Genomic DNA, 18,330 nt, shown 5'->3' on the forward strand with positions numbered 1-18,330 from the left:
TGAGACAGGGTTTCTCTGTGTAGCCCTGGCTATTCTGAAACTCACTCTGTAGACCAGGCTGGCCTCGAACTCAGAAATCCACCTGCCTCTGCCTCCCAAGTGCTGGAATTAAAGGCGTGCGCCACCACCGCCTGGCAGTTGTGTGCTTTTTGGTGTGTAAGTTTCTGTATATATGTTTGGATGCCAGGTTGCTGAATATAAATCTAATTAGGAATGGCCTTTGGCAGTGCAGCATTCAGGCAGAAAAGTGAGCTTTAGCTGTATTTAGAACTATGCTTAAAGGAAAACACTCTAAGGAAGTACAACTTTACATACAGCACAAGTCAGAAAACAGTAATAAAAACAAAGACAAGAAGCAGGTGGTGGTGGCGCAGGCCTTTAAATCCCAGCACTTGGGAGACAGAGGCAGGTGGATTTCTGAGTTCGAGGCCAGCCTGGTCTACAGAGTGAGTTCCAGGATAGTCAAGGCTACACAGAGAAACCGTCTCAAAAAAATACCAAAAAAACAAAAAACAAACAAAACAAGAAAACAAAACAAACAAACAAAGACAAGGTAAAACACTGTAGACTGTCACGTGTGATGTGTGGTGACTCCCTGGGGGTGGGGGTTGGGGGAAGAGGCTTGAAGAAAGTTCCATTGAGGATAAGCATATGTGTAAAAGACAAGCCCTTCTATCTTGGGTTTGTTTCAGTACTGTGTGGCCCCACAGCAAACTCATCATGATTTCATCTGCAGTGACGTTGCTAGTCTAATATGTTCTGTAAAACTACTGGATAAAACAGGCAGTTACAGGCATCCACTTTCATCAAATATATTTTTATTGACTTAAGAGGGAAAGGGCAAGTTTAATTATTCTCAGAAGTTAATATCCTTCCTTGTCATTTAAATCATGGCTATTTAAGAAGAATTGAATAATCCTGGAGCTGTTATTTAACCCACTGTCAGGTCTATGGTAGAAACTATATGAATTTAGGAAGCCTTAATTTGCCTTAGAGTAGCCAAGAATATTGAACATATGATAGGATTTAGTGAACTACATAGCAGTAAGTGATGACATGAAGTTAACACAGGAAGGAAACAAGAGTTCAGAAGAAACATTTTGAAGATGCAGTAAAACAGAGCTTTGAAATACATGAACTCCTGTGAGCCAGCAGCACGTCCACCAGAAGTGTTAGTGAGAAACTGACATGTGGCTAACATTGCCCATGTCTGGGGACAGGGGAGAAAAACTTTCCTATTAGATAGAGTAATAAATCAAATCAAAGGTAAATTTAACTTTACCTTTCACTGTTTAAAACTAAGAATGCTTGGCAATATTTTTTAAACCACTTTCTGATTCTCATTGGTTGTTCTGTATTTGTTAGCATACACACACTCACAGACATATACACAAGACATATGTAATAAGGTCCTTCAAGGAGAGACTATCAATTAACTTATATGTTTCCTGATTGAAGTTAATGTGGACAAGCAGCCATGTCTACACTCTGATCATCACATCGCGTGAATTTTGTTTGTTTGTTTGTTTGTTTGTTTTAGAGACAGGGTTTCTCTGAGTAGCCCTGGCTGTCCTGGAACTCACTTTGTAGACCAGGCTGGCCTCGAACTCAGAAATCCACCTGCCTCTGCCTCCCAAGTGCTGGGATTAAAGACGTGCGCCACCACCGCCCGGCATGAATTTTGATTAAGCAGTCTTCAGTGGGAGCTGAAGGCTAACGTGATACTGTCAGGCTGACCGGCCCATTCAGCACATTCTCTGAGGCCTGTGCGTCTCGTTCTCTCCTTTCCTGATCTTAAAGACAGACAAATATGTGAGATGTATAAGTTTCTCATTGGTTACAAAAGGATTAAAAACTGCTAAGTTTTAAGATAACCTGTAAGATTCTAGATATTTGGATCAACTTAGATAATTCTAAAACATTCTTAAACCATAAAACTCAAAAAAGAGCAAACAAGAAATAGAATCACAAACATTTTGATTTCAGGGACTAAAATCATACTTAAATATGATTTGCAAACAACATAAGAAATACGACTCAAGACAACACATCTAAAGAAATGTATATGGACATTTCTTGATCCACTTTCTGCATGTGGCAGAGAGCAAACTGAAGCATGGGTCTTTTGACATTATCTAATGTTGCAGCTGTGGGCAGGAGATACAGTTTGTATTCTGTTCATAAGCTCTGCTGCTTAGATAAACAAAAACTCAGTGAAACCCCAGGTTTTCGCTTTCTTCTCTAGTCATCTCCACCAAGCATGGAAGTCTGGATCTGGAATTTCCCCTCCGCATCCTGGCAAATGACCTCCAGCTTCCTGTTTGTGTTTTCTGCTGATGTGTGTTCAAGACAGGAATCAAGTGTGTACATTTTTTCTCCAAATTACTGATTACTTCTTCATTACTCTGCTAGCTCCTTAGATATTTGGAAAATGGTAGTTAAACCTCTTGGTACTACAGTGGTACTTCTTATTGTCCAGAGCTGGAAGGATGCGGCTGCTGGTTAGCTGAGGTAGGTACTGCAACTGAAAACACAAAACACAATCAGGTTCAAAACTCCGTCCTGTGGGGAACTGCATCACAAAACAAAACATAATGTTGGAGTTGTAGGATAAACTTTCTTATCTAAATCCAGAACATGAGAGAGAGAGAAATGTTTCAATTTGGGTTCTTCCTTTTTTTTTTTTAAAGATTTATTTATTTATTATATGTGAGTACACTATAGCTGTCTTCAGACATCCCAGAAGAGGGCATCAGATCTCATTAAGGATGGTTGTGAGCCACCATGTGGTTGCTGGGATTTGAACTCAGGACCTTCGGAAGAGCAGTCAGTGCTCTTAACTGCTGATCCATCTCTCCAGCCCCTGGGTTCTTCCTTTTAAAGGTGTGTTTTATTTTTAAAAATCAGTCCAAGCCAGGCATGTTGGCACTCCAGGAGCAAAAGCAGTAAGATCTCAATGGAAACAGCCTGGGCCACGTAGTGAGATCTGCCTCAGAACAAAGCAAAAGAACAAAAGCAACCAAGGCCTTGGGCTAAGTCCCATCATCATACACTAAGACACACACACACACACACACACACACACACACACACACACACACGAGAAGGGGGCAGAGGGAGATGGAGACAGAGAAAATGAGAATTTAAAGACTTTGAAAAATCAGGAGGTATCTTCATTATTGGGGAGCAAAACAGTGAGTGTTTTGTTTGCAATGTTTGAGGATGTCATGTAAGCCACAGCCCTGTCTAGTAGAGAAAACATGCATAACACTTAGGCACACTGTCCACTTACTCCTATAATTAAAAATTATAAACAAATCTGATTTCCTTCGATCTTTCAGAAAAACCATTGTCAAGGTCAGATGAAAATAAGAACAGGCCTATCTACTTTTTAATTTGTACCATGGGGCCTTAGGAATCTGAAAAGAAAATACTCTTTAGTTCTTTTCAGTCAAACAATCCTTCAGGATTTCAACACGCCAAACAGTGAGGTTCTTTATTCTTTCCAGTAGAAATATTTTCAGCAGGTCTCTGCTCTTGAGCACAAAGAAGCATAGCAATGGGGAGAGCTCAAGGTGGAGAGCGAGACATCAGCCCAATTTACTCACTGGGTCATAGATGATAGAGAATAAAAAGCATCGCCTAGTTTTATAACCATGATCCACCTTAGATCCCTGACAGCGAGGAAACACTTATTCCAGATAACCTCTCCATCTCTTTCCTGCCTGAACCACCTACCCACCATCCAGGTGTAAATCTGAGGAGGTTGGGTGGGGCTAAAAAGGAAAGATTATCTATGGTGGTTTGAGTGCGGATGGCCTTCATAGGTTTATATATATATATATATATATATATATATATATATATATATATATATACTTACTATATATATATATATAAATTTTAAAGATTTATTTATTATTATAATTAAGTACACTGTAGCTGTCTTCAGACGCACCAGAAGAGGGCGTCAGATCTCATAATGGGTGGTTGTGAGCCACCATGTGGTTGCTGGGATTTGAACTCAAATCCTTCCGAAGAGCAGTGGGTGCTCTTCCCCGCTGAGCCATCTCACCAGCCCAGGTTTTTATATTTTGAATGCTTGTTTTCTAGTTGGTAGAACTGTTTGAGAAAGGTGAGGGGGTGTGGCCTTGTTGGAGAAGGTATGTTACTGGCGGGCATTAAGGTCTCAAAAGCACATGCCAATCTCTCTCTCTCTCTCTCTCTCTCTCTCTCTCTCTCTCTCTCTCTCTGGCTTTTTGAGACAGGGTTTCTCTGTGAAGCCCTGGCTGTTCTGGAACTCACTCTGTAGACCAGGCTGGCCTCAAACTCAGAAATCCACCTGCCTCTGCCTCTCAAGTGCTGGGATTAAAGGTGTGCGCCACCACTGCCCTGCACCAATCTTTCTGTCTGCTTCCTGTGAATAAGGTGTAAGTTCTCAGCTACTGCTCCAGCACCCTGCCTGCCTGCTGCTACTGTACTCCCAACCATGATGGTTCTACACTCACCTCTGAAACTGTAAACAAGCCCCAGATTAAATGCTTTCTTTCATAAATTGTCTTGGTCATTGCATCTCTTCAAAGCAACAGAGGAGTAACTAAAGCACTAAGGCAAGATGGTTTGAAGCTTAAGTTTCTGCATGGATCCAAAAGTGATCAAGAACGGCCAACCCATCTTAGCGATGGGTCAACTAGAATCTAGATGATCACAGATTTTTGCTGTTTAAGGCTGGGTAGCCCACTTTACACCAGTCAGGATTCTTCACTGATCTGCGTATACAGCTGGATCCTGTTCTGTGGCTCAAGGTATCTGCAGGTATCCAGCCCGCCCCTGTTGCTGTGTTTATCTTCACCAGCCCTGACAAAGCAGAAAGGAAACAATTCCATTTGGGGAGGAACCTGCAGTGTTAACACTGGAGGCAACACAACAAAGGTCTACTTTGGATTAACAGCTGATATACTACTATCCTGCAACTTGAGTTCATGTACATCAGACAGCTTGGCTCCTGTGTAGCATCAGGAAGCATGGTAAGGACAACTTTAGGACTGAAGAAAGAGCCTTAAAAAGCAAATGTCTCTGAGGCCCTGGTTGATAATTTAGATGACCTGCTCCTATTTCTGGACTGAGGATGCTGGCACTGCAAGCCACAGTTGTCACTCAACCTAGCTCCCAACTCAGTACCAGGCAATAGGTACAAGATCACTTGAAACTGTAAGCTTGGATGGATGTTCTGTAAGGCAGTTTTACCCCAGTCAAGTGCTTTCTACTCTGCCTCAGGGTCTTCCTCAATGGTTTGTCTTGTTGTCTCGTCAACTCCCCGACGTCTCGAATGCTGTCAAAATACGGATGCTGCAACAGCTGTTCGCATGTCAACCTCTCAGCAGGGTCCATGTGGAGGCAGCCCTAAAAGCGCACAAAAATCCCTTTATGCCTTTGAAGTTGCAATCACTGACATTCTTTGAAAGACTGAGCACTTTTAATTTTAACCATTTTTAATTTTTTTTTCTGAAATGTTTAAAGTATTTTGCCTCATGTATGGAAGCACACCACGTGCCTGCCTGGTGCTCACAGAGGTCAGAAGGCATGATCCCTTGGATCTGGAGTCAGAGATGGTTGTGAGTCACATGGGTGCTGGGAACCAAACCCCAGTCCTCTACAAGAGCAAGTGCTTCTAACTGCTGAGCTCTCCAGCACTCATTTTCACCATATTTAATTGACATATAAAAATATTATATGTGATAATTAGATACATGCATACAAATGTGTAATGGCCAAGATAGCATTCTCATTTCCTTAAACATTTACCATTTCTCCATTCTTAACTTTTCTCTGGTTCATAAAATATGCAATAAATTATTGTAAGTCGTATCACACACACACACACACATACACACCCCGCCTCACTGTGCTGCTGCATGCAAAAATATATCCCTGTCCGTGCATTAGCATCCTTTGGGTAGCACCTGCATCCCCTGTCTCTCTACCCTTTGGTGGCCGGCCATGGGGGAGGATACGATTCTGGAGTTCAGCTCAGTGGGCAATGGGAATAATTCACTTAGCAATTTTAAATAATCAACTACTGTGTACATTTTGTGTACTTTTTGTATTTTTACTCTGAAATCAGACTCGTATGGGGTAGAAATAATGTTCATAGTGTCATCAGTCTGCACCAGGCTGGTTCTTCCCTTCCCTTTCTAGGGTCTGCCAGCCTTTTTGATAGCTAGCCCTAGAAACAGTCTGTGCATTACAAGCATATATGTACACAAGGAAAGACGAAGAACTGTCTCATTTGTTCTTTTTGTTTTGTTTTGTTTTTCGAGACAGGGTTTCTCTGTGTAGCCCTGGCTGCCCTGGAACTCACTCTGTAGACCAGGCTGGCCTCGAACTCAGAAATCCGCCTGCCTTTGCCTCCCAAATGCCGAGATTAAAGGTATGTGCCACCACTGTCCAGCTTGTATTTGTTCGTTAACAATTCCATGCACTTATTAGAAAAATAATGCTTATCTCAGAAAGCATTAGACTGCTTTCTGAAATACTGGGAAATTGTATAACTGCAAATTGGTACTATACCACATTTTACATGACCTGTGTTTCTATAAATATCTATGTAAACCAACTTTTAAAATGTACACAGTAAGGGGCTGGCAAGATGGCTCAGTGGGTAAGAGCACTGACTGCTCTTCCGAAGGTCCTGAGTTTGGATTCCAGAAACCACATGGTGGCTCACAACCATCTGTGATGAGATCTGATGCCCTCTTCTGGTGTGTCTGAAGACAACTACAGTGAATTACGCCAGAGCCAGCGGGGCTGGAGCAAGCAGAGGTCCTGAGTTCAATTCCCAGCAGCCACATGATGGCTCAGAGCCATCTGTATAGCTACAGTGTACTCATACACATAAAAATAAATAAATCTTAAAAAATATACACAGTAGTTGATTACTTAGAATTTCTATTTGTATTTTATATGTATGATGGCTGCATGCATGTGTATCTGTGCCCCATATGTGTGCAGTGCCCCCAGAAGCCAGTAAAGGACACCAGAAGCTCTGGAGCTACAGTTACAGACAGTTGTGAGCTGCCACCCACGTGGTGCTAGGAGTTGAACACCAGTCTTCTGGAATAACTGTCAGAGCTTTTCAACTCTGAGCCATCTCTCAATCCTGGGAGTTGGTCATTTAAAGCATTCTATAGCTATGAATATTTTTTGAAGGAACAGATTGTTTTGTAAAAGATCCCCCCCTTAAAATTTCTATTTTGTATAAACTTAGAATTTCAACAGAATGTTACTTTTTATTTAAAGTGAAAAGTATATATTTTCACTATAATAGAATGAGACCCATTTTTAAATTAAAGGCATATAACTTTTCAAAAGAAGGGTGTTTTTGTTTTTTCAAGATAGGTTATCCCTGTGTAGCCCCGGCTATCCTGGAACTCACTCTGTAGACCAGGCTGGCCTCAAACTCAGAAATTCGAACTCAGAAATCTGCCTGCCTCTGCCTCCCAAGTGCTGGGATTAAAGGCGTTTGCAACCATTATCCGGACAAAAGAAGGATTTTAAAGAAACATTTTATCAGTTGACAATTCTGACAACTGTATGCTTCCTGGTCCTTTGAAAGCCCTAGGATTTTACCTTTAAGAAGCTCAGTGCAGAGTAGGAGATGTTTGGAAACTTCAACTCAAGTGTTTCCTGTCAAAACGAAAAGGGACTTTTAGTTGACAGCACACATTCTAATTATGTTCCCTCACACTACATTTCTTTTGAGTAGATGTAACTTCCTGGCATCTCCTTGCCTTCTCTGCTCTTTCCACCACCCTACCAGTAATAACTCCCTTGTGACTGTCATAAACTTCACCCTTCACCTCCAAAATGCCTTTCCATTTTTATTTCCTGATCACTCATGTTCCTTCCTGAGGAAGGCGGCATTATAAATAAATAAGTAAATAGAGCTCGCGCAGGCATGTGCTTATGCATGAGGTTTTGGTTTTGTTGTGTTGATTTTTTTCCTTATTTGTATAGAATGCTTTTCCTGACAATAACTTTTGGCATTATCAAAGTAGGCACTAATTATTGCATCTATTGACATTTGCATAAAGGGAGTGTCAAAATACATTTTATCCCTACCCAGATAAACACACTCTTGTTAGATTTCTGAAAGAAACTCTGTTGTTGCCTCCGGCACCTGCCTGCTGTTTTTCTGATCAGCCAATGGTTTAAAGAGCCTCCCCAGGAAGCTCTTGTCAATCTGCCTAGGTCCAAATAAAGGCTGGTGTCCTCCCAAACTTGGTTGGGAATGACAATGTAAATGGGGACAAGCTGTGAATTGGGCAAGGTAAGGAGCCATCACACTGAGCAAGCTGACTGAAGATGAACGCTGAACAGAGTCAATGACCACAGTGCACTGTGAGTACACTGTGAATATGTAAGGCGTGAGCTGAGGGCTGGAGCAATTGGCCAGGCTCATCTAACACTGGGTCTGGGTTGTACTCCGGAGCGTCAGAGCGGAGTTCTTTTAGACAGGGACATAAATTCCCAACTGCACACATGCCAATGAGCAAGAATCCTAACATAGTGGGCTGGTGAGATGGCTCAGCGGGTAAGAGCACCGACTGCTCTTCTGAAAGTCGTGAGTTCAAATCCCAGCAACCACATGGTGGCTCATAACCACCCAAAATGAGATCTGACGCCCTCTTCTGGTGCGTCTGAAGACAGCTACAGTGTACTTATTTATAATAATAAATAAATTTAAAAAAAAAGAAAAGACTCCTAACATACCTTTAAGTTGCCCCCACAACTTAAAAAGCTCTATTTATCTAATGCAAGTAGTACCACGGTTCTCAGAAACAATGCTCACCACTTGGTTGTAAGACACCGGACCCCTCCTGCCTGCTGAACCAGTTCCCCAGCCCCAGCAGTTCCCCCGCCCCTGCTAGGTGGGAGAGGGCACGGAGCACAGCCATGTGCTGCTGCTTCCTGTGTTTCTGTCCACAGGAAATCCCTTGTAGGACAGCCTCTGGGAACCAGGAGAAGCTCTTCACGGTGACAAAGTGGAGGCTATTGCTTCTGCCTCAGCCAGGAAATTGCTAAGGGATATCTGGTGCACAGCTGGGGATGTCCAGGTCACAAGGGAGCAGTGGGTCACTTCCCATAAGCCAGGTGCTGTTCTTGCCTCTCCATCCCAGCATGACCCACTTTCCCTGAAGCTGGTAATGCTGTTGGGAAATGGGAGCTTTGTTGGTGGGACAAAGGCAGAAATGCAACCCAGGAGGCCAGAGGAGCTTCCATCTGGAACCTGATGTGTTAGGTCCCATCTGAAAGCACTTTCTCAGGCAGTAGCAACTTGACCTCACAAACCTTAATCACCCCCTGAAATTCTATTATTACTCTTTTCTTTGCAGTGCTGGAAACCCACCAGGGCATGCTGGGTAAGTACTCTACCACTGAGCCTGCCCCTAAGTAACGAAATACTTTTTACTGCATTATAGACCCATTAGAAGCTATTTCAAAAATGTACGAAAAAAAAATAAGAAATCAAAATAGAATCCCCAAATCTCACCACAAAAAGATAACCACTGTAAACTGGACATAGTAATGCACACCTGTGACCCCAGTTCCCGAGAGGCAAGAGAATCAGGAGTTTAAGGGCAGTCTAGACTACCTCAAAAAATAAACAGAAAACAAAAAGAGAAAGATATCCTCTATTTATCTAACAAATGTAAAGAGGTTTGCATAAGACGTGGCATACGCCTGTAATCTCGGTGCTCAGGATCATGAGGTTGGAGAATCAAAAGTTCAAAGCCAGGGCTAGAGAGGCGGCTGAGCTGGTAAGTTCCGGCTGCTTTTCCGGAGGACCAGGGTATGCTTCTCAGCACCCACATGCTGCCTTAAGACTGGCTGTAACTCCAGGGACCCAGCAACCTCTCTGCCCTTCACGGATACCCAGCATACAAGTGGGGCGCAGACATATATGCAGACACAACCACTCATATTCATAAACGGATAAAGTATTTAAAAGTTCAAAGCTAGCCTGGGCTATAAGCTGAGTCCTTATCTCAAGGGAAAGAGAAAGTAAAAGTTTGCATGATTCCCCAGAGGTGCCCATCTTTTTTTTTTTTTTTTAAATTATATATAAGTATACTGTAGCTGTTTTTAGATACACCAGAAGAGGGCATCCAATCTCATTGGAGATGGTTGTGAGCCACCACGTGGTGGCTGGGATTTGAACTCAGGACCTCCAGAAGAGCAATCAGTGCTCTTAACCAATGAGCCATCTCTCTAGCCTCCCCCATCTTTTTTATATTTATATGTACATATATATTATTACTTATTTGAATTATATTAAATTATACTGTTTACTACTATTAAACATTATATTTACAGTATAAATAGTATAAAGTGTTAAATTATGCTTTTTCATTCAACAACCTGTTGTAGACTTTTCCAGACAGATGAATACAGATCTAATTATGTTTATCAGCCCCACCACAGCTACTGCTCAGATGTACTTCAGCTTAACCTCTTCCTGAGTACGAAGGGTGATGATGTAAATGCTTCACCTCTACACCCTTGTCTACTGGTTTCATTGGGATATGTTACTCAAAGTGGGTTGGGGGAATGTACATTTAGACTCTCTCAGTCCTTTATAAAGAGAGTGTCTCCCCGACATTAACCATACAGGAGGAGGGGCAGCAGAATGGGGTCATGGTGGTATTGCCCCATATTCTGGAAGGTGAGTTAACAGGAGAGGAGAAATTTTAGCCAATGCTGGGGGTAGGGAGGCACTTCCACGAGTGAGCCAATGTTTAGGTTTGCTTGAAAGTTGATTGACTCTGAGTGATCTATATTCAGTTGACGATTGAGGACGGGTGTGACTAGGGCAGTCCTGCTTTCCTCTCCTACAGGCTGGCTAACCTCTGTTCCCAGGGACTCCTAAGTTTGAACTGAGGCCAGGATCTCGCTCACCAGCTTGCTCCAGTTTTCATCCAGATTAGACTGAGCTATGGGCCTCATATGTGAGTAACTACCAAAACCTAACTAGTCTGATCTAAAGAGCCACCTCCCGAATAAGTTACTCACCATGTCTTCAGGGTCTGGGATTTTCACCCCACTGAAGTATTGATTCATGCTAAATACTTGTTGGTGCCTGGGAATGAGATCCCCTAAGGACAAGAAGAGATAGAGGTCAGTGGGGTTGCTTAGGAAATACGCGGTTGTGCTCTCCCTCCACAGCCTTGTGGACCTGTGTGTCAGGCTGCTAAGGGTGTAGCTTTCCTCTCCTGTCAGGAAAAGCATCCACACAGCACAGCCTACACTGAGCTCTTCAGGGACAGCACCCTGTGTCAGGAACAGAAACTGAGAGCGTCAAGATTCTTGCCCTCTTAAGCTTACAATGTGTTTGAAGACACTAAACCAAAGGAGCTAACAGGAAGGTCTTCTGTCTATGAAGAGTCCATTTCCAATTGGAATCATCTTTTCCTGTTTTACCAGTTGCTGATCTTAGAAACTCTGTTGTCCAAGGTTTAGAAGCAGGTATAGTGTAAGACCCTGAAACAGAGTTTCTAGATTCCTGTCAAATGAAGCTCATTCTGTAGCAATGGCAGCCAAATGAGCTGATGGTGGCTGGCTTCATGTAAAGTCCTAGGGATATTACTGTGAAAGACTTGTTCAGAAGACAGAATGAGGTGCTTCTCTGGGGCACAAATGACCACTTTCTAGAGCAGAGGAGAAGCAGAGGCCTGCAGCCAGGGGCCTGTGGCGCTGCCACTGAAGTGGTTGTAGCCCCTGACTAGAGCGTCTGAGTGGCCAGTGCTACTCCGTTCAGAAATTGAACTCTCACTCAAATCCAGAGCCTTGCTGTAGTTTGGATAAGCAAGCAAAAATACAGCCTCTTGGCTGTTGATTCCTATGTCTGAAAACATTGTAAAGAAGCCCCTTAGCCCCTAGCTTTAAAAATGAGTTACAGACACACGCACAGTGGAGACATATATTCCTGTGCCGTCAGAACCTCCCCACCAAGGCTGGAGTGGCAGAAGAGTGCCCTAAAGCCACTGGAGGGACTAGCCAAGGAAGGCTGAGTGACCCTGCAAGAGCTTCAAGGAGGCTCCAATGTATAAGACATTGGTAGAGATGATAAACACAGGAAACACCACCGGGCACTGGTGACACACACCTTTAATCCCAGCACTCAGGAGGCAGAGGCAGATGGAACTCTTGAGTTCAAGGCCAGCCTGCTCAACAGAAGGAGTTCCAGGACAGCCAGGGCTACACAGAGAAACCCTGTCTCAACAAACAAAACAAACAGATGGAAATTCAGTCTCACCCTCAGATGGCCTACAGAACTTTGAGAGGACAAAGCTCTGTGGCGATTGCCAATAATACAGGAGTGATGGAGCAAAGAAAGGCTGCTTTAAATTGGGCTCCTTAGCAGAGAAGAATCTAACTCTTGGAGTTAGAAAAGAGCAACCACTAGTTACGGATCTCTTTAACTGTACCCTCCCCTCCCCCTTTCTCTTCTGTCCTTGCCATTCCCCCTTAATTGTAGAGAAAAGGGGGGGGCATGGCAAACGAGACTTTCTTCTTGACACTTAGAAGGCTGGGGATCTCCCTCTACTGTAATCTGAATAATCCAAAACTTGTCAGGCAGGCTGCAGTAAGGACATCTGAATGAATCACCTCATCCGAATACAGGTTTGGCATCCCTAATTAGAAATTCTGAGACTGAGCGCCAACATGATCCTACAAGTAGGAGATGCCACCCTCGACTTCAAGTGTCATGGTCAAACGCAGGCATGCTAAAATGATCCTATAAACAGCCTTTAGGATATGTGAATAAAGTGAAATAGACCATAAATGAAATTTCTGTTTAGACTCGGGTCCCTTCCCTAACTAACATGCCACATTTAAACCTCTAATGTCCAAGCAGTCTGGATGAGGGATGTTCAGCACATAACAAGAAAACAGTCTGTGGCCAGCTAAGTTCTTGAAATATTTTTGTTGCCAAGATTAACACATTTAGAAGTTAAGAGGATCTGACCTAAGCTCAAGAGATAAGTCTATATATTCTGGACAATTAGTAAATTCCTAGTAATCATTAATTATTGTCATTTAAACAAACCATAGACACTTTTAATGGAGCCATTTCATCGAGGCTAAGAAATGTCTGTTTCCTAAAGGTGTCAGGTGAGCAGGGAGTGGGGGAAACAAGTTGGTTCTCTAAACGTCAGGACAGAAACCACTTACCCAGGGTTTTCCTTATCAGATAGAGCTGATCCACGTCAGATTTTCCTGGCCATAGAGGCACACCGGACAGCAACTCGGCAAACACACAGCCAATTGCCCAGACATCTACGGGGGGACCATACTGTGTGTCTCCCACTAGCAGCTCGGGTGAGCGGTACCACCGGGTGGCCACGTAGTCTGTGTAGTAGTCACCTGGTCCAGCTGGCCAGGGAAGAAACATGGAAAACAGAACAGTGGAAGCCGGGAATCAAAACGAGGAGGAAAAACCTAAGAAATGAAGCTTTTCCAAATCACTGTTCTCTGTGCTAGCTACTAGTTGACATCACTTGGCTGAATGTTTTAAATTACTATGCTTGGGCTTCCTCCCAGTCCAATTAATCCGAATACTTGGAGAGGGCCCAAGGCTACCCACATAGTTTTTAAAAGTTCCTTGGGTGTTAATCTGTAGCTAAGATTAAAAGCCATTCATCTAAAGTATTACTTCTGGTAAGTATTGTTTGGGGGTGGGGGGGAAGGTCAGGAGATTAGTAAGCTTTATAATGACTTCTGTGGTACAAGTTACATGTAGCAAACATATCTAAGTCATTGTGTGTTTATATTTTTCAAGTTATGTTCCATTACAAAAGTTTGCAAGAACTGTAATTTACAACAAGGTTTTCCCCCGGGGCAGAATACAAGAACCAGCTTTCCGTAATATGGAGGCCAGCTATCATAGCAAGAACGGTTCTTTTACATTGAGGAGGCTGTCGGTACTCACTGAGAAGCCGTGCAAACCCAAAGTCACAGAGTTTAATGACTGAGTGTTTGGTGATGAGAATGTTTTCCGGCTTCACGTCTCTGTGTATGCACTGGTTAGAAAACAAAGAAAAACAAAACAAGACAAAATGTCATGAAGGAGCAACCCTAATATCTACCATGAGTAAAGGGCTGGAATGTTTAGTAAATATTGGACACGTCATTTTAATCTGCCATTGACCTGTTGGGTACTAAAACAGCAGACTAAAATAAACTTAGTTCCACACCTACAGACATTATCATTTCAAATTCTTGAATGGCCCCAAAGACCAAGAAGTATGATAGGAAAAATGAATGTCAAGAGCCAGATGCAGCAAATAAAAACATGTAAGACAGCTAGTAACGTTTGAATTTCAGATAAACGACTTTTTCTCACTGCTGGGGAATCAATCCAGAACGTTATCCATGCACCTCTGACCTACACCTCCAGCCCAACTCAAATGAAAGTGTATCTACGTTAGAAAAAGGAACCTTATATGTAACTAGGCGCCACCCTTAACCTGCCGGTCGGTGAAGGGGAAAGGACCCAAAGACAGGAAGACTTTGAGGCTGCAGTCTGTGGCAGGAACTACAGACTGGAGCAGAACTTGGGTTCCCTGGAAGCCCGGCCTGCTCGGTAAACAGGACAAGCCCTGGGCCTGCTGAGATAAGCCGGAGAAGAGAGGGCGGGAAGCTTGTGCTTGCCAAAAGATCTTCCTTCCAGCTCTGACATTTGTCCGGACAAGATAAACAAGAGCTGGCTGCAGCCTCACCCTCTGGGGTGCGTCGTCGTCGTCGCTAGATGTCAGCTCTGTCCCACAGCACAGCGGAGCTCAGCAGGCGGCTCCCGCATGCATCCTGACTCCCCAACTGGTCTCAAGCTACATACATTCTTTAACAGGGTGAAGCCACTACCAAGAGGGACGTTTGAAAACGTCTACAGGACTTTCTTATTAAATGACAATGTCTTTGACAGATAAATAAATCTTTTAAGTCAACAACTTTTAATTAGCAATTACATTAAAAATTGAGTTGGGACATATTCCTCTGGGTTCCTTGTGATCCCTCCCTTCTCCCAAGGGTTTTCCTCTCTGCTGGGAAACGCTGGGTCTTTGTGCCGCCCAACTGACTGTTGGCCCGAAGCCTGCAACCCTCTAGGCTATCCTTGACTCTAGAATCCGGAAAGAGGACAGAGGCTCTTCGTGGGCGCAGCAGTTCCCACTCCAAGGGACTTTTAGGGTGAGAGAGCAACCTTAGTGTTTCCCACTAGCATTTTTATTCTGGAAAAAAATGGAGGCGGGTGGGATGGATAAGTTACCTTATAACCTACCAATCTCGTTCTCAGTAATCGATGGCTCTGGGCTCTGACATTTTGCATTTTGCTATAAATAGGTCCTTCCATGAATGTCATCATGACATATGGGCAGATGGACTCAGAAACAAGAATGTGCTCCCCCGCTTTGTTTGGGAATTATTTCCAAGCTGCTGCTCCCTCCCCCAGCATCAGCGCCCTCTCCCCCGCCCCCACCCCGCCCCGCCCCCCACAAGCACGTGGAGCCCAGCAGAGTCTGCGGCTCTCCAGAGATCTGTGGTATGCACTGTATTTATCTTCACTTTCCTCAGATCTTCCCCACCAGGGCTGGCTGGAGAGCTTTCTCATTCTTTCTGCCCTCCCCTCTCCCCTTCCCTTTCTACCCCTACTAACCCTCCTGCCACCCCTATGCTGAAATTTGTTTGTTGGGAAAGTGCTAATCATCAATCAAAGCTCTTCCTGTTGTAAAATGGCGCTGTTTGTTTGTTTGTTTTTAGTGTGAGGAGTCAAACCCAAGGCCTCATGCGTGCTAGGCAAGAGGTCTAACCGTAGAGCCCCACTCCAGCTCTGACAAAGACTCTAGGCTTCAGCTAATGAAAGCCAGAACCATACTTGGGCAAACTCAGAGGGGATTTAACCCCTCAGGCCTGGCCCCTACCTCTTTTCCCCTCCCCCCCGCAGTTGAGATGACAGATGGCTGGAGTCCAATTGTACTCGAATGAAACTCTGGGATTTTGAGTGTTTTTACTGGTTGGAATCTGATCGCCACACCCCCCCCTCCTTTTTTTCTTTTTGCAATATTGATTAATTGGCTAGTTGATTGATTGCAGTATTGAGGATCAAACTCAAGGCCTGCGACCTCATTCTGGGCATGTGACCACACAACTTTGCGCCAGCCCAGAAAGCTGGCTTCCGTCTGTCGGAAGCTCTGTGTGGGGTTAGAGGGGATAGCAGATTTTTCAGCATTTATGAAGCCATGTCACACGGGCAGTCTCCTACTGTGGTTCCCTCCAGCCCAGCTGTGGCCCGTTTAACACTCCTATCTCACCAGAGCAGACACTAGTACCTGGAGTCTAGGACTCCACCCATTGTAACTGCAGCAGGCATCTGGGGTTACCTCTCCCCGTTCAAAGCCTTTTGGGGAAATCAAACCAATACAGACTCTCTAAATAAACGGGGTTCTTTCTACCTTACATTTTACAAATTTAAAAAAATATATGGCTAGTTTCTTAAAATAATTTTTATAATGTATGTTTCCATAAGATCTGTGTACAAAGGAATGGCTAAGCTGCCAGCTTAAGTCTCGTATCCCTACAAGGCCTAGGGAGATCTCAGTGAAAAAATTATACCCACAAAGGTGTGATAGGAATTTTGAATAAGGCTCGGTCTTGGCTCACGGGAAGAAGCTGCCTGAGTGTTCAGAGGGGATCAGGGCACTTACGTTGTGTTTATGGCAGAAATTTACAGCCTGTAGTGTCTGCCAAGTTATGTTCTTCACGAGAGGCTCTGGTACCCTAATAAAAACAGAAAACAGCACAAACACATTCTTCACTCTAGTCATGGAATTCAGCTCAAGAAACCCAATCCTGACCAGGGCAGGCTTCGGTACCGAAAAATCCCAGGAGACACAGACTCCTCTGGACCCACAAGCCATCAGCCCACAAACCCGGTGTTGATAATGTGTGGCCAGCACACTGCCGAACTGAAGGAAAAGCAGGTTACAGAACTACAAACATGGTGAAATCTACAGGGATTTCAACAAGTATTTAAGACCTGGGACTGCTAGAAATCTGAACTTCTGAGTTTCTTTCTTTGTCTTGTTTTGTTTTTAAAGAGAGGCTTGTGGGGCGGTGGTGGTGCACGCCTTTAATCCCAGCACTTGGGAGGTGGAGGCAGGCAGATTTCTGAGTTTGAGGCCAGCCTGGTCTACAGAGTGAGTTCCAGGACAGCCAGGGCTACATAGAGAAACCCTGTCTCAAAAAACCAAGAAAGAGAGAGACAGAGACAGAGAGACAGAGACAGAGACAGACAGAGAGACAGACAGACAGAGAGAGGCTTGAAGTCTTGTTAAGTCTTGTTAAGGTGGCTCCAAGACCTAAAACCTCAGATCATCCTGTGTTAGCCTCCAAGTGCTGGATTACAGGCATGCACCACCAAGCCCCATTTCTATAATGAGAACCTTGCTAGTTAATATACATCACAAAAGATGGCATGCTCTGTGCTCTGATTCCTCTAACTGTGGTCCTGAAGCAAGACTTCCGTTTGTGTGTGCAGCATCTCCAGATGCCTGAGTCACATGCTTTGTTTGTTTTCTTGGAAGGGAGAGGAATGAGATCTTACTGAGACAAGGGGGAGGTTTATATTGCATACCATAGAACTAAAGTTCAAAATAACCGAAGACAGAGAAGCATCGTGTTCCTTTCCCATACTGCACCTCTCTTCTCATCACCCTCAAGCTGCACTTCGAGTTCCTCTGTCACAACAGCTAACCATGCCACTTTCCCCATCCCTTCCTCACCGACTGCCGATTTAACCAGCGGTCCAGCGGCAGGAAGCCCTGGCAGATGCCGGGTGGGAATTGGGAAAGGGTGTCTCACGGGAAAGCGGGTTACTGTAAAGACGAGGAATGATTAGAAAGAATGTTTTTCTGGAGCAGAGGCTCTCCCTAAAGTTGTAGCCTGACTGTGGTACCTGGTCTCAAACAGGGCTGCCTTGTCTGGCCTCAGTGGGAGAGGATGGCCTAATCCAGTAGAGACTTGATGCACCAGGGTTGGGGGATACTCAGGGGTGACCCCACCCTCTCAGAGGAGAAGGGGAAGAGGGATGGAGGAAGAGTTTCATTGAAGGGGAAACCGTGAGGTAGGGCAGTGCTTTGGATGCTAATTAATTAAGTAATTAATTAAAAAAAGAGTTGTTTGAGCTGGGCAATGGTGGCGCACACCTTTAATCCTGGCACTTGGGAGGCAGAGGCAGGTGGATTTCTGAGTTTGAGGCCAGCCTGGTCTACA

The 18,330-nt window shown here is 44.1% G+C and overlaps 1 protein-coding gene across 3 annotated transcripts in view; it reads right to left on the minus strand.

Annotated features, from left to right (window-relative positions):
- Nucleotides 1-801: 801 nt before the first annotated feature.
- Cdkl1 (cyclin dependent kinase like 1) overlaps nt 802-18,330 on the minus strand; it is a 52,865-nt gene continuing 35,336 nt past the window's right edge. For all 3 annotated transcript variants that reach the window (XM_031356407.1, XM_031356409.1, XM_031356408.1), the window contains exons 4-10: nt 16,764-16,836; nt 13,994-14,084; nt 13,237-13,437; nt 11,074-11,156; nt 7,630-7,686; nt 5,248-5,403; nt 802-2,524 (exon numbers count right to left, since the gene is read on the minus strand). In XM_031356407.1, the coding sequence (XP_031212267.1) occupies nt 2,417-2,524; nt 5,248-5,403; nt 7,630-7,686; nt 11,074-11,156; nt 13,237-13,437; nt 13,994-14,084; nt 16,764-16,836 (769 nt within the window). In that variant the 3' untranslated portion in view covers nt 802-2,416. The remainder of the gene's footprint in view (nt 2,525-5,247; nt 5,404-7,629; nt 7,687-11,073; nt 11,157-13,236; nt 13,438-13,993; nt 14,085-16,763; nt 16,837-18,330) is intronic.

Source organism: Mastomys coucha, unplaced genomic scaffold, assembly GCF_008632895.1.
Source record: "Mastomys coucha isolate ucsf_1 unplaced genomic scaffold, UCSF_Mcou_1 pScaffold6, whole genome shotgun sequence".
Lineage (NCBI taxonomy): Eukaryota > Metazoa > Chordata > Mammalia > Rodentia > Muridae > Mastomys > Mastomys coucha.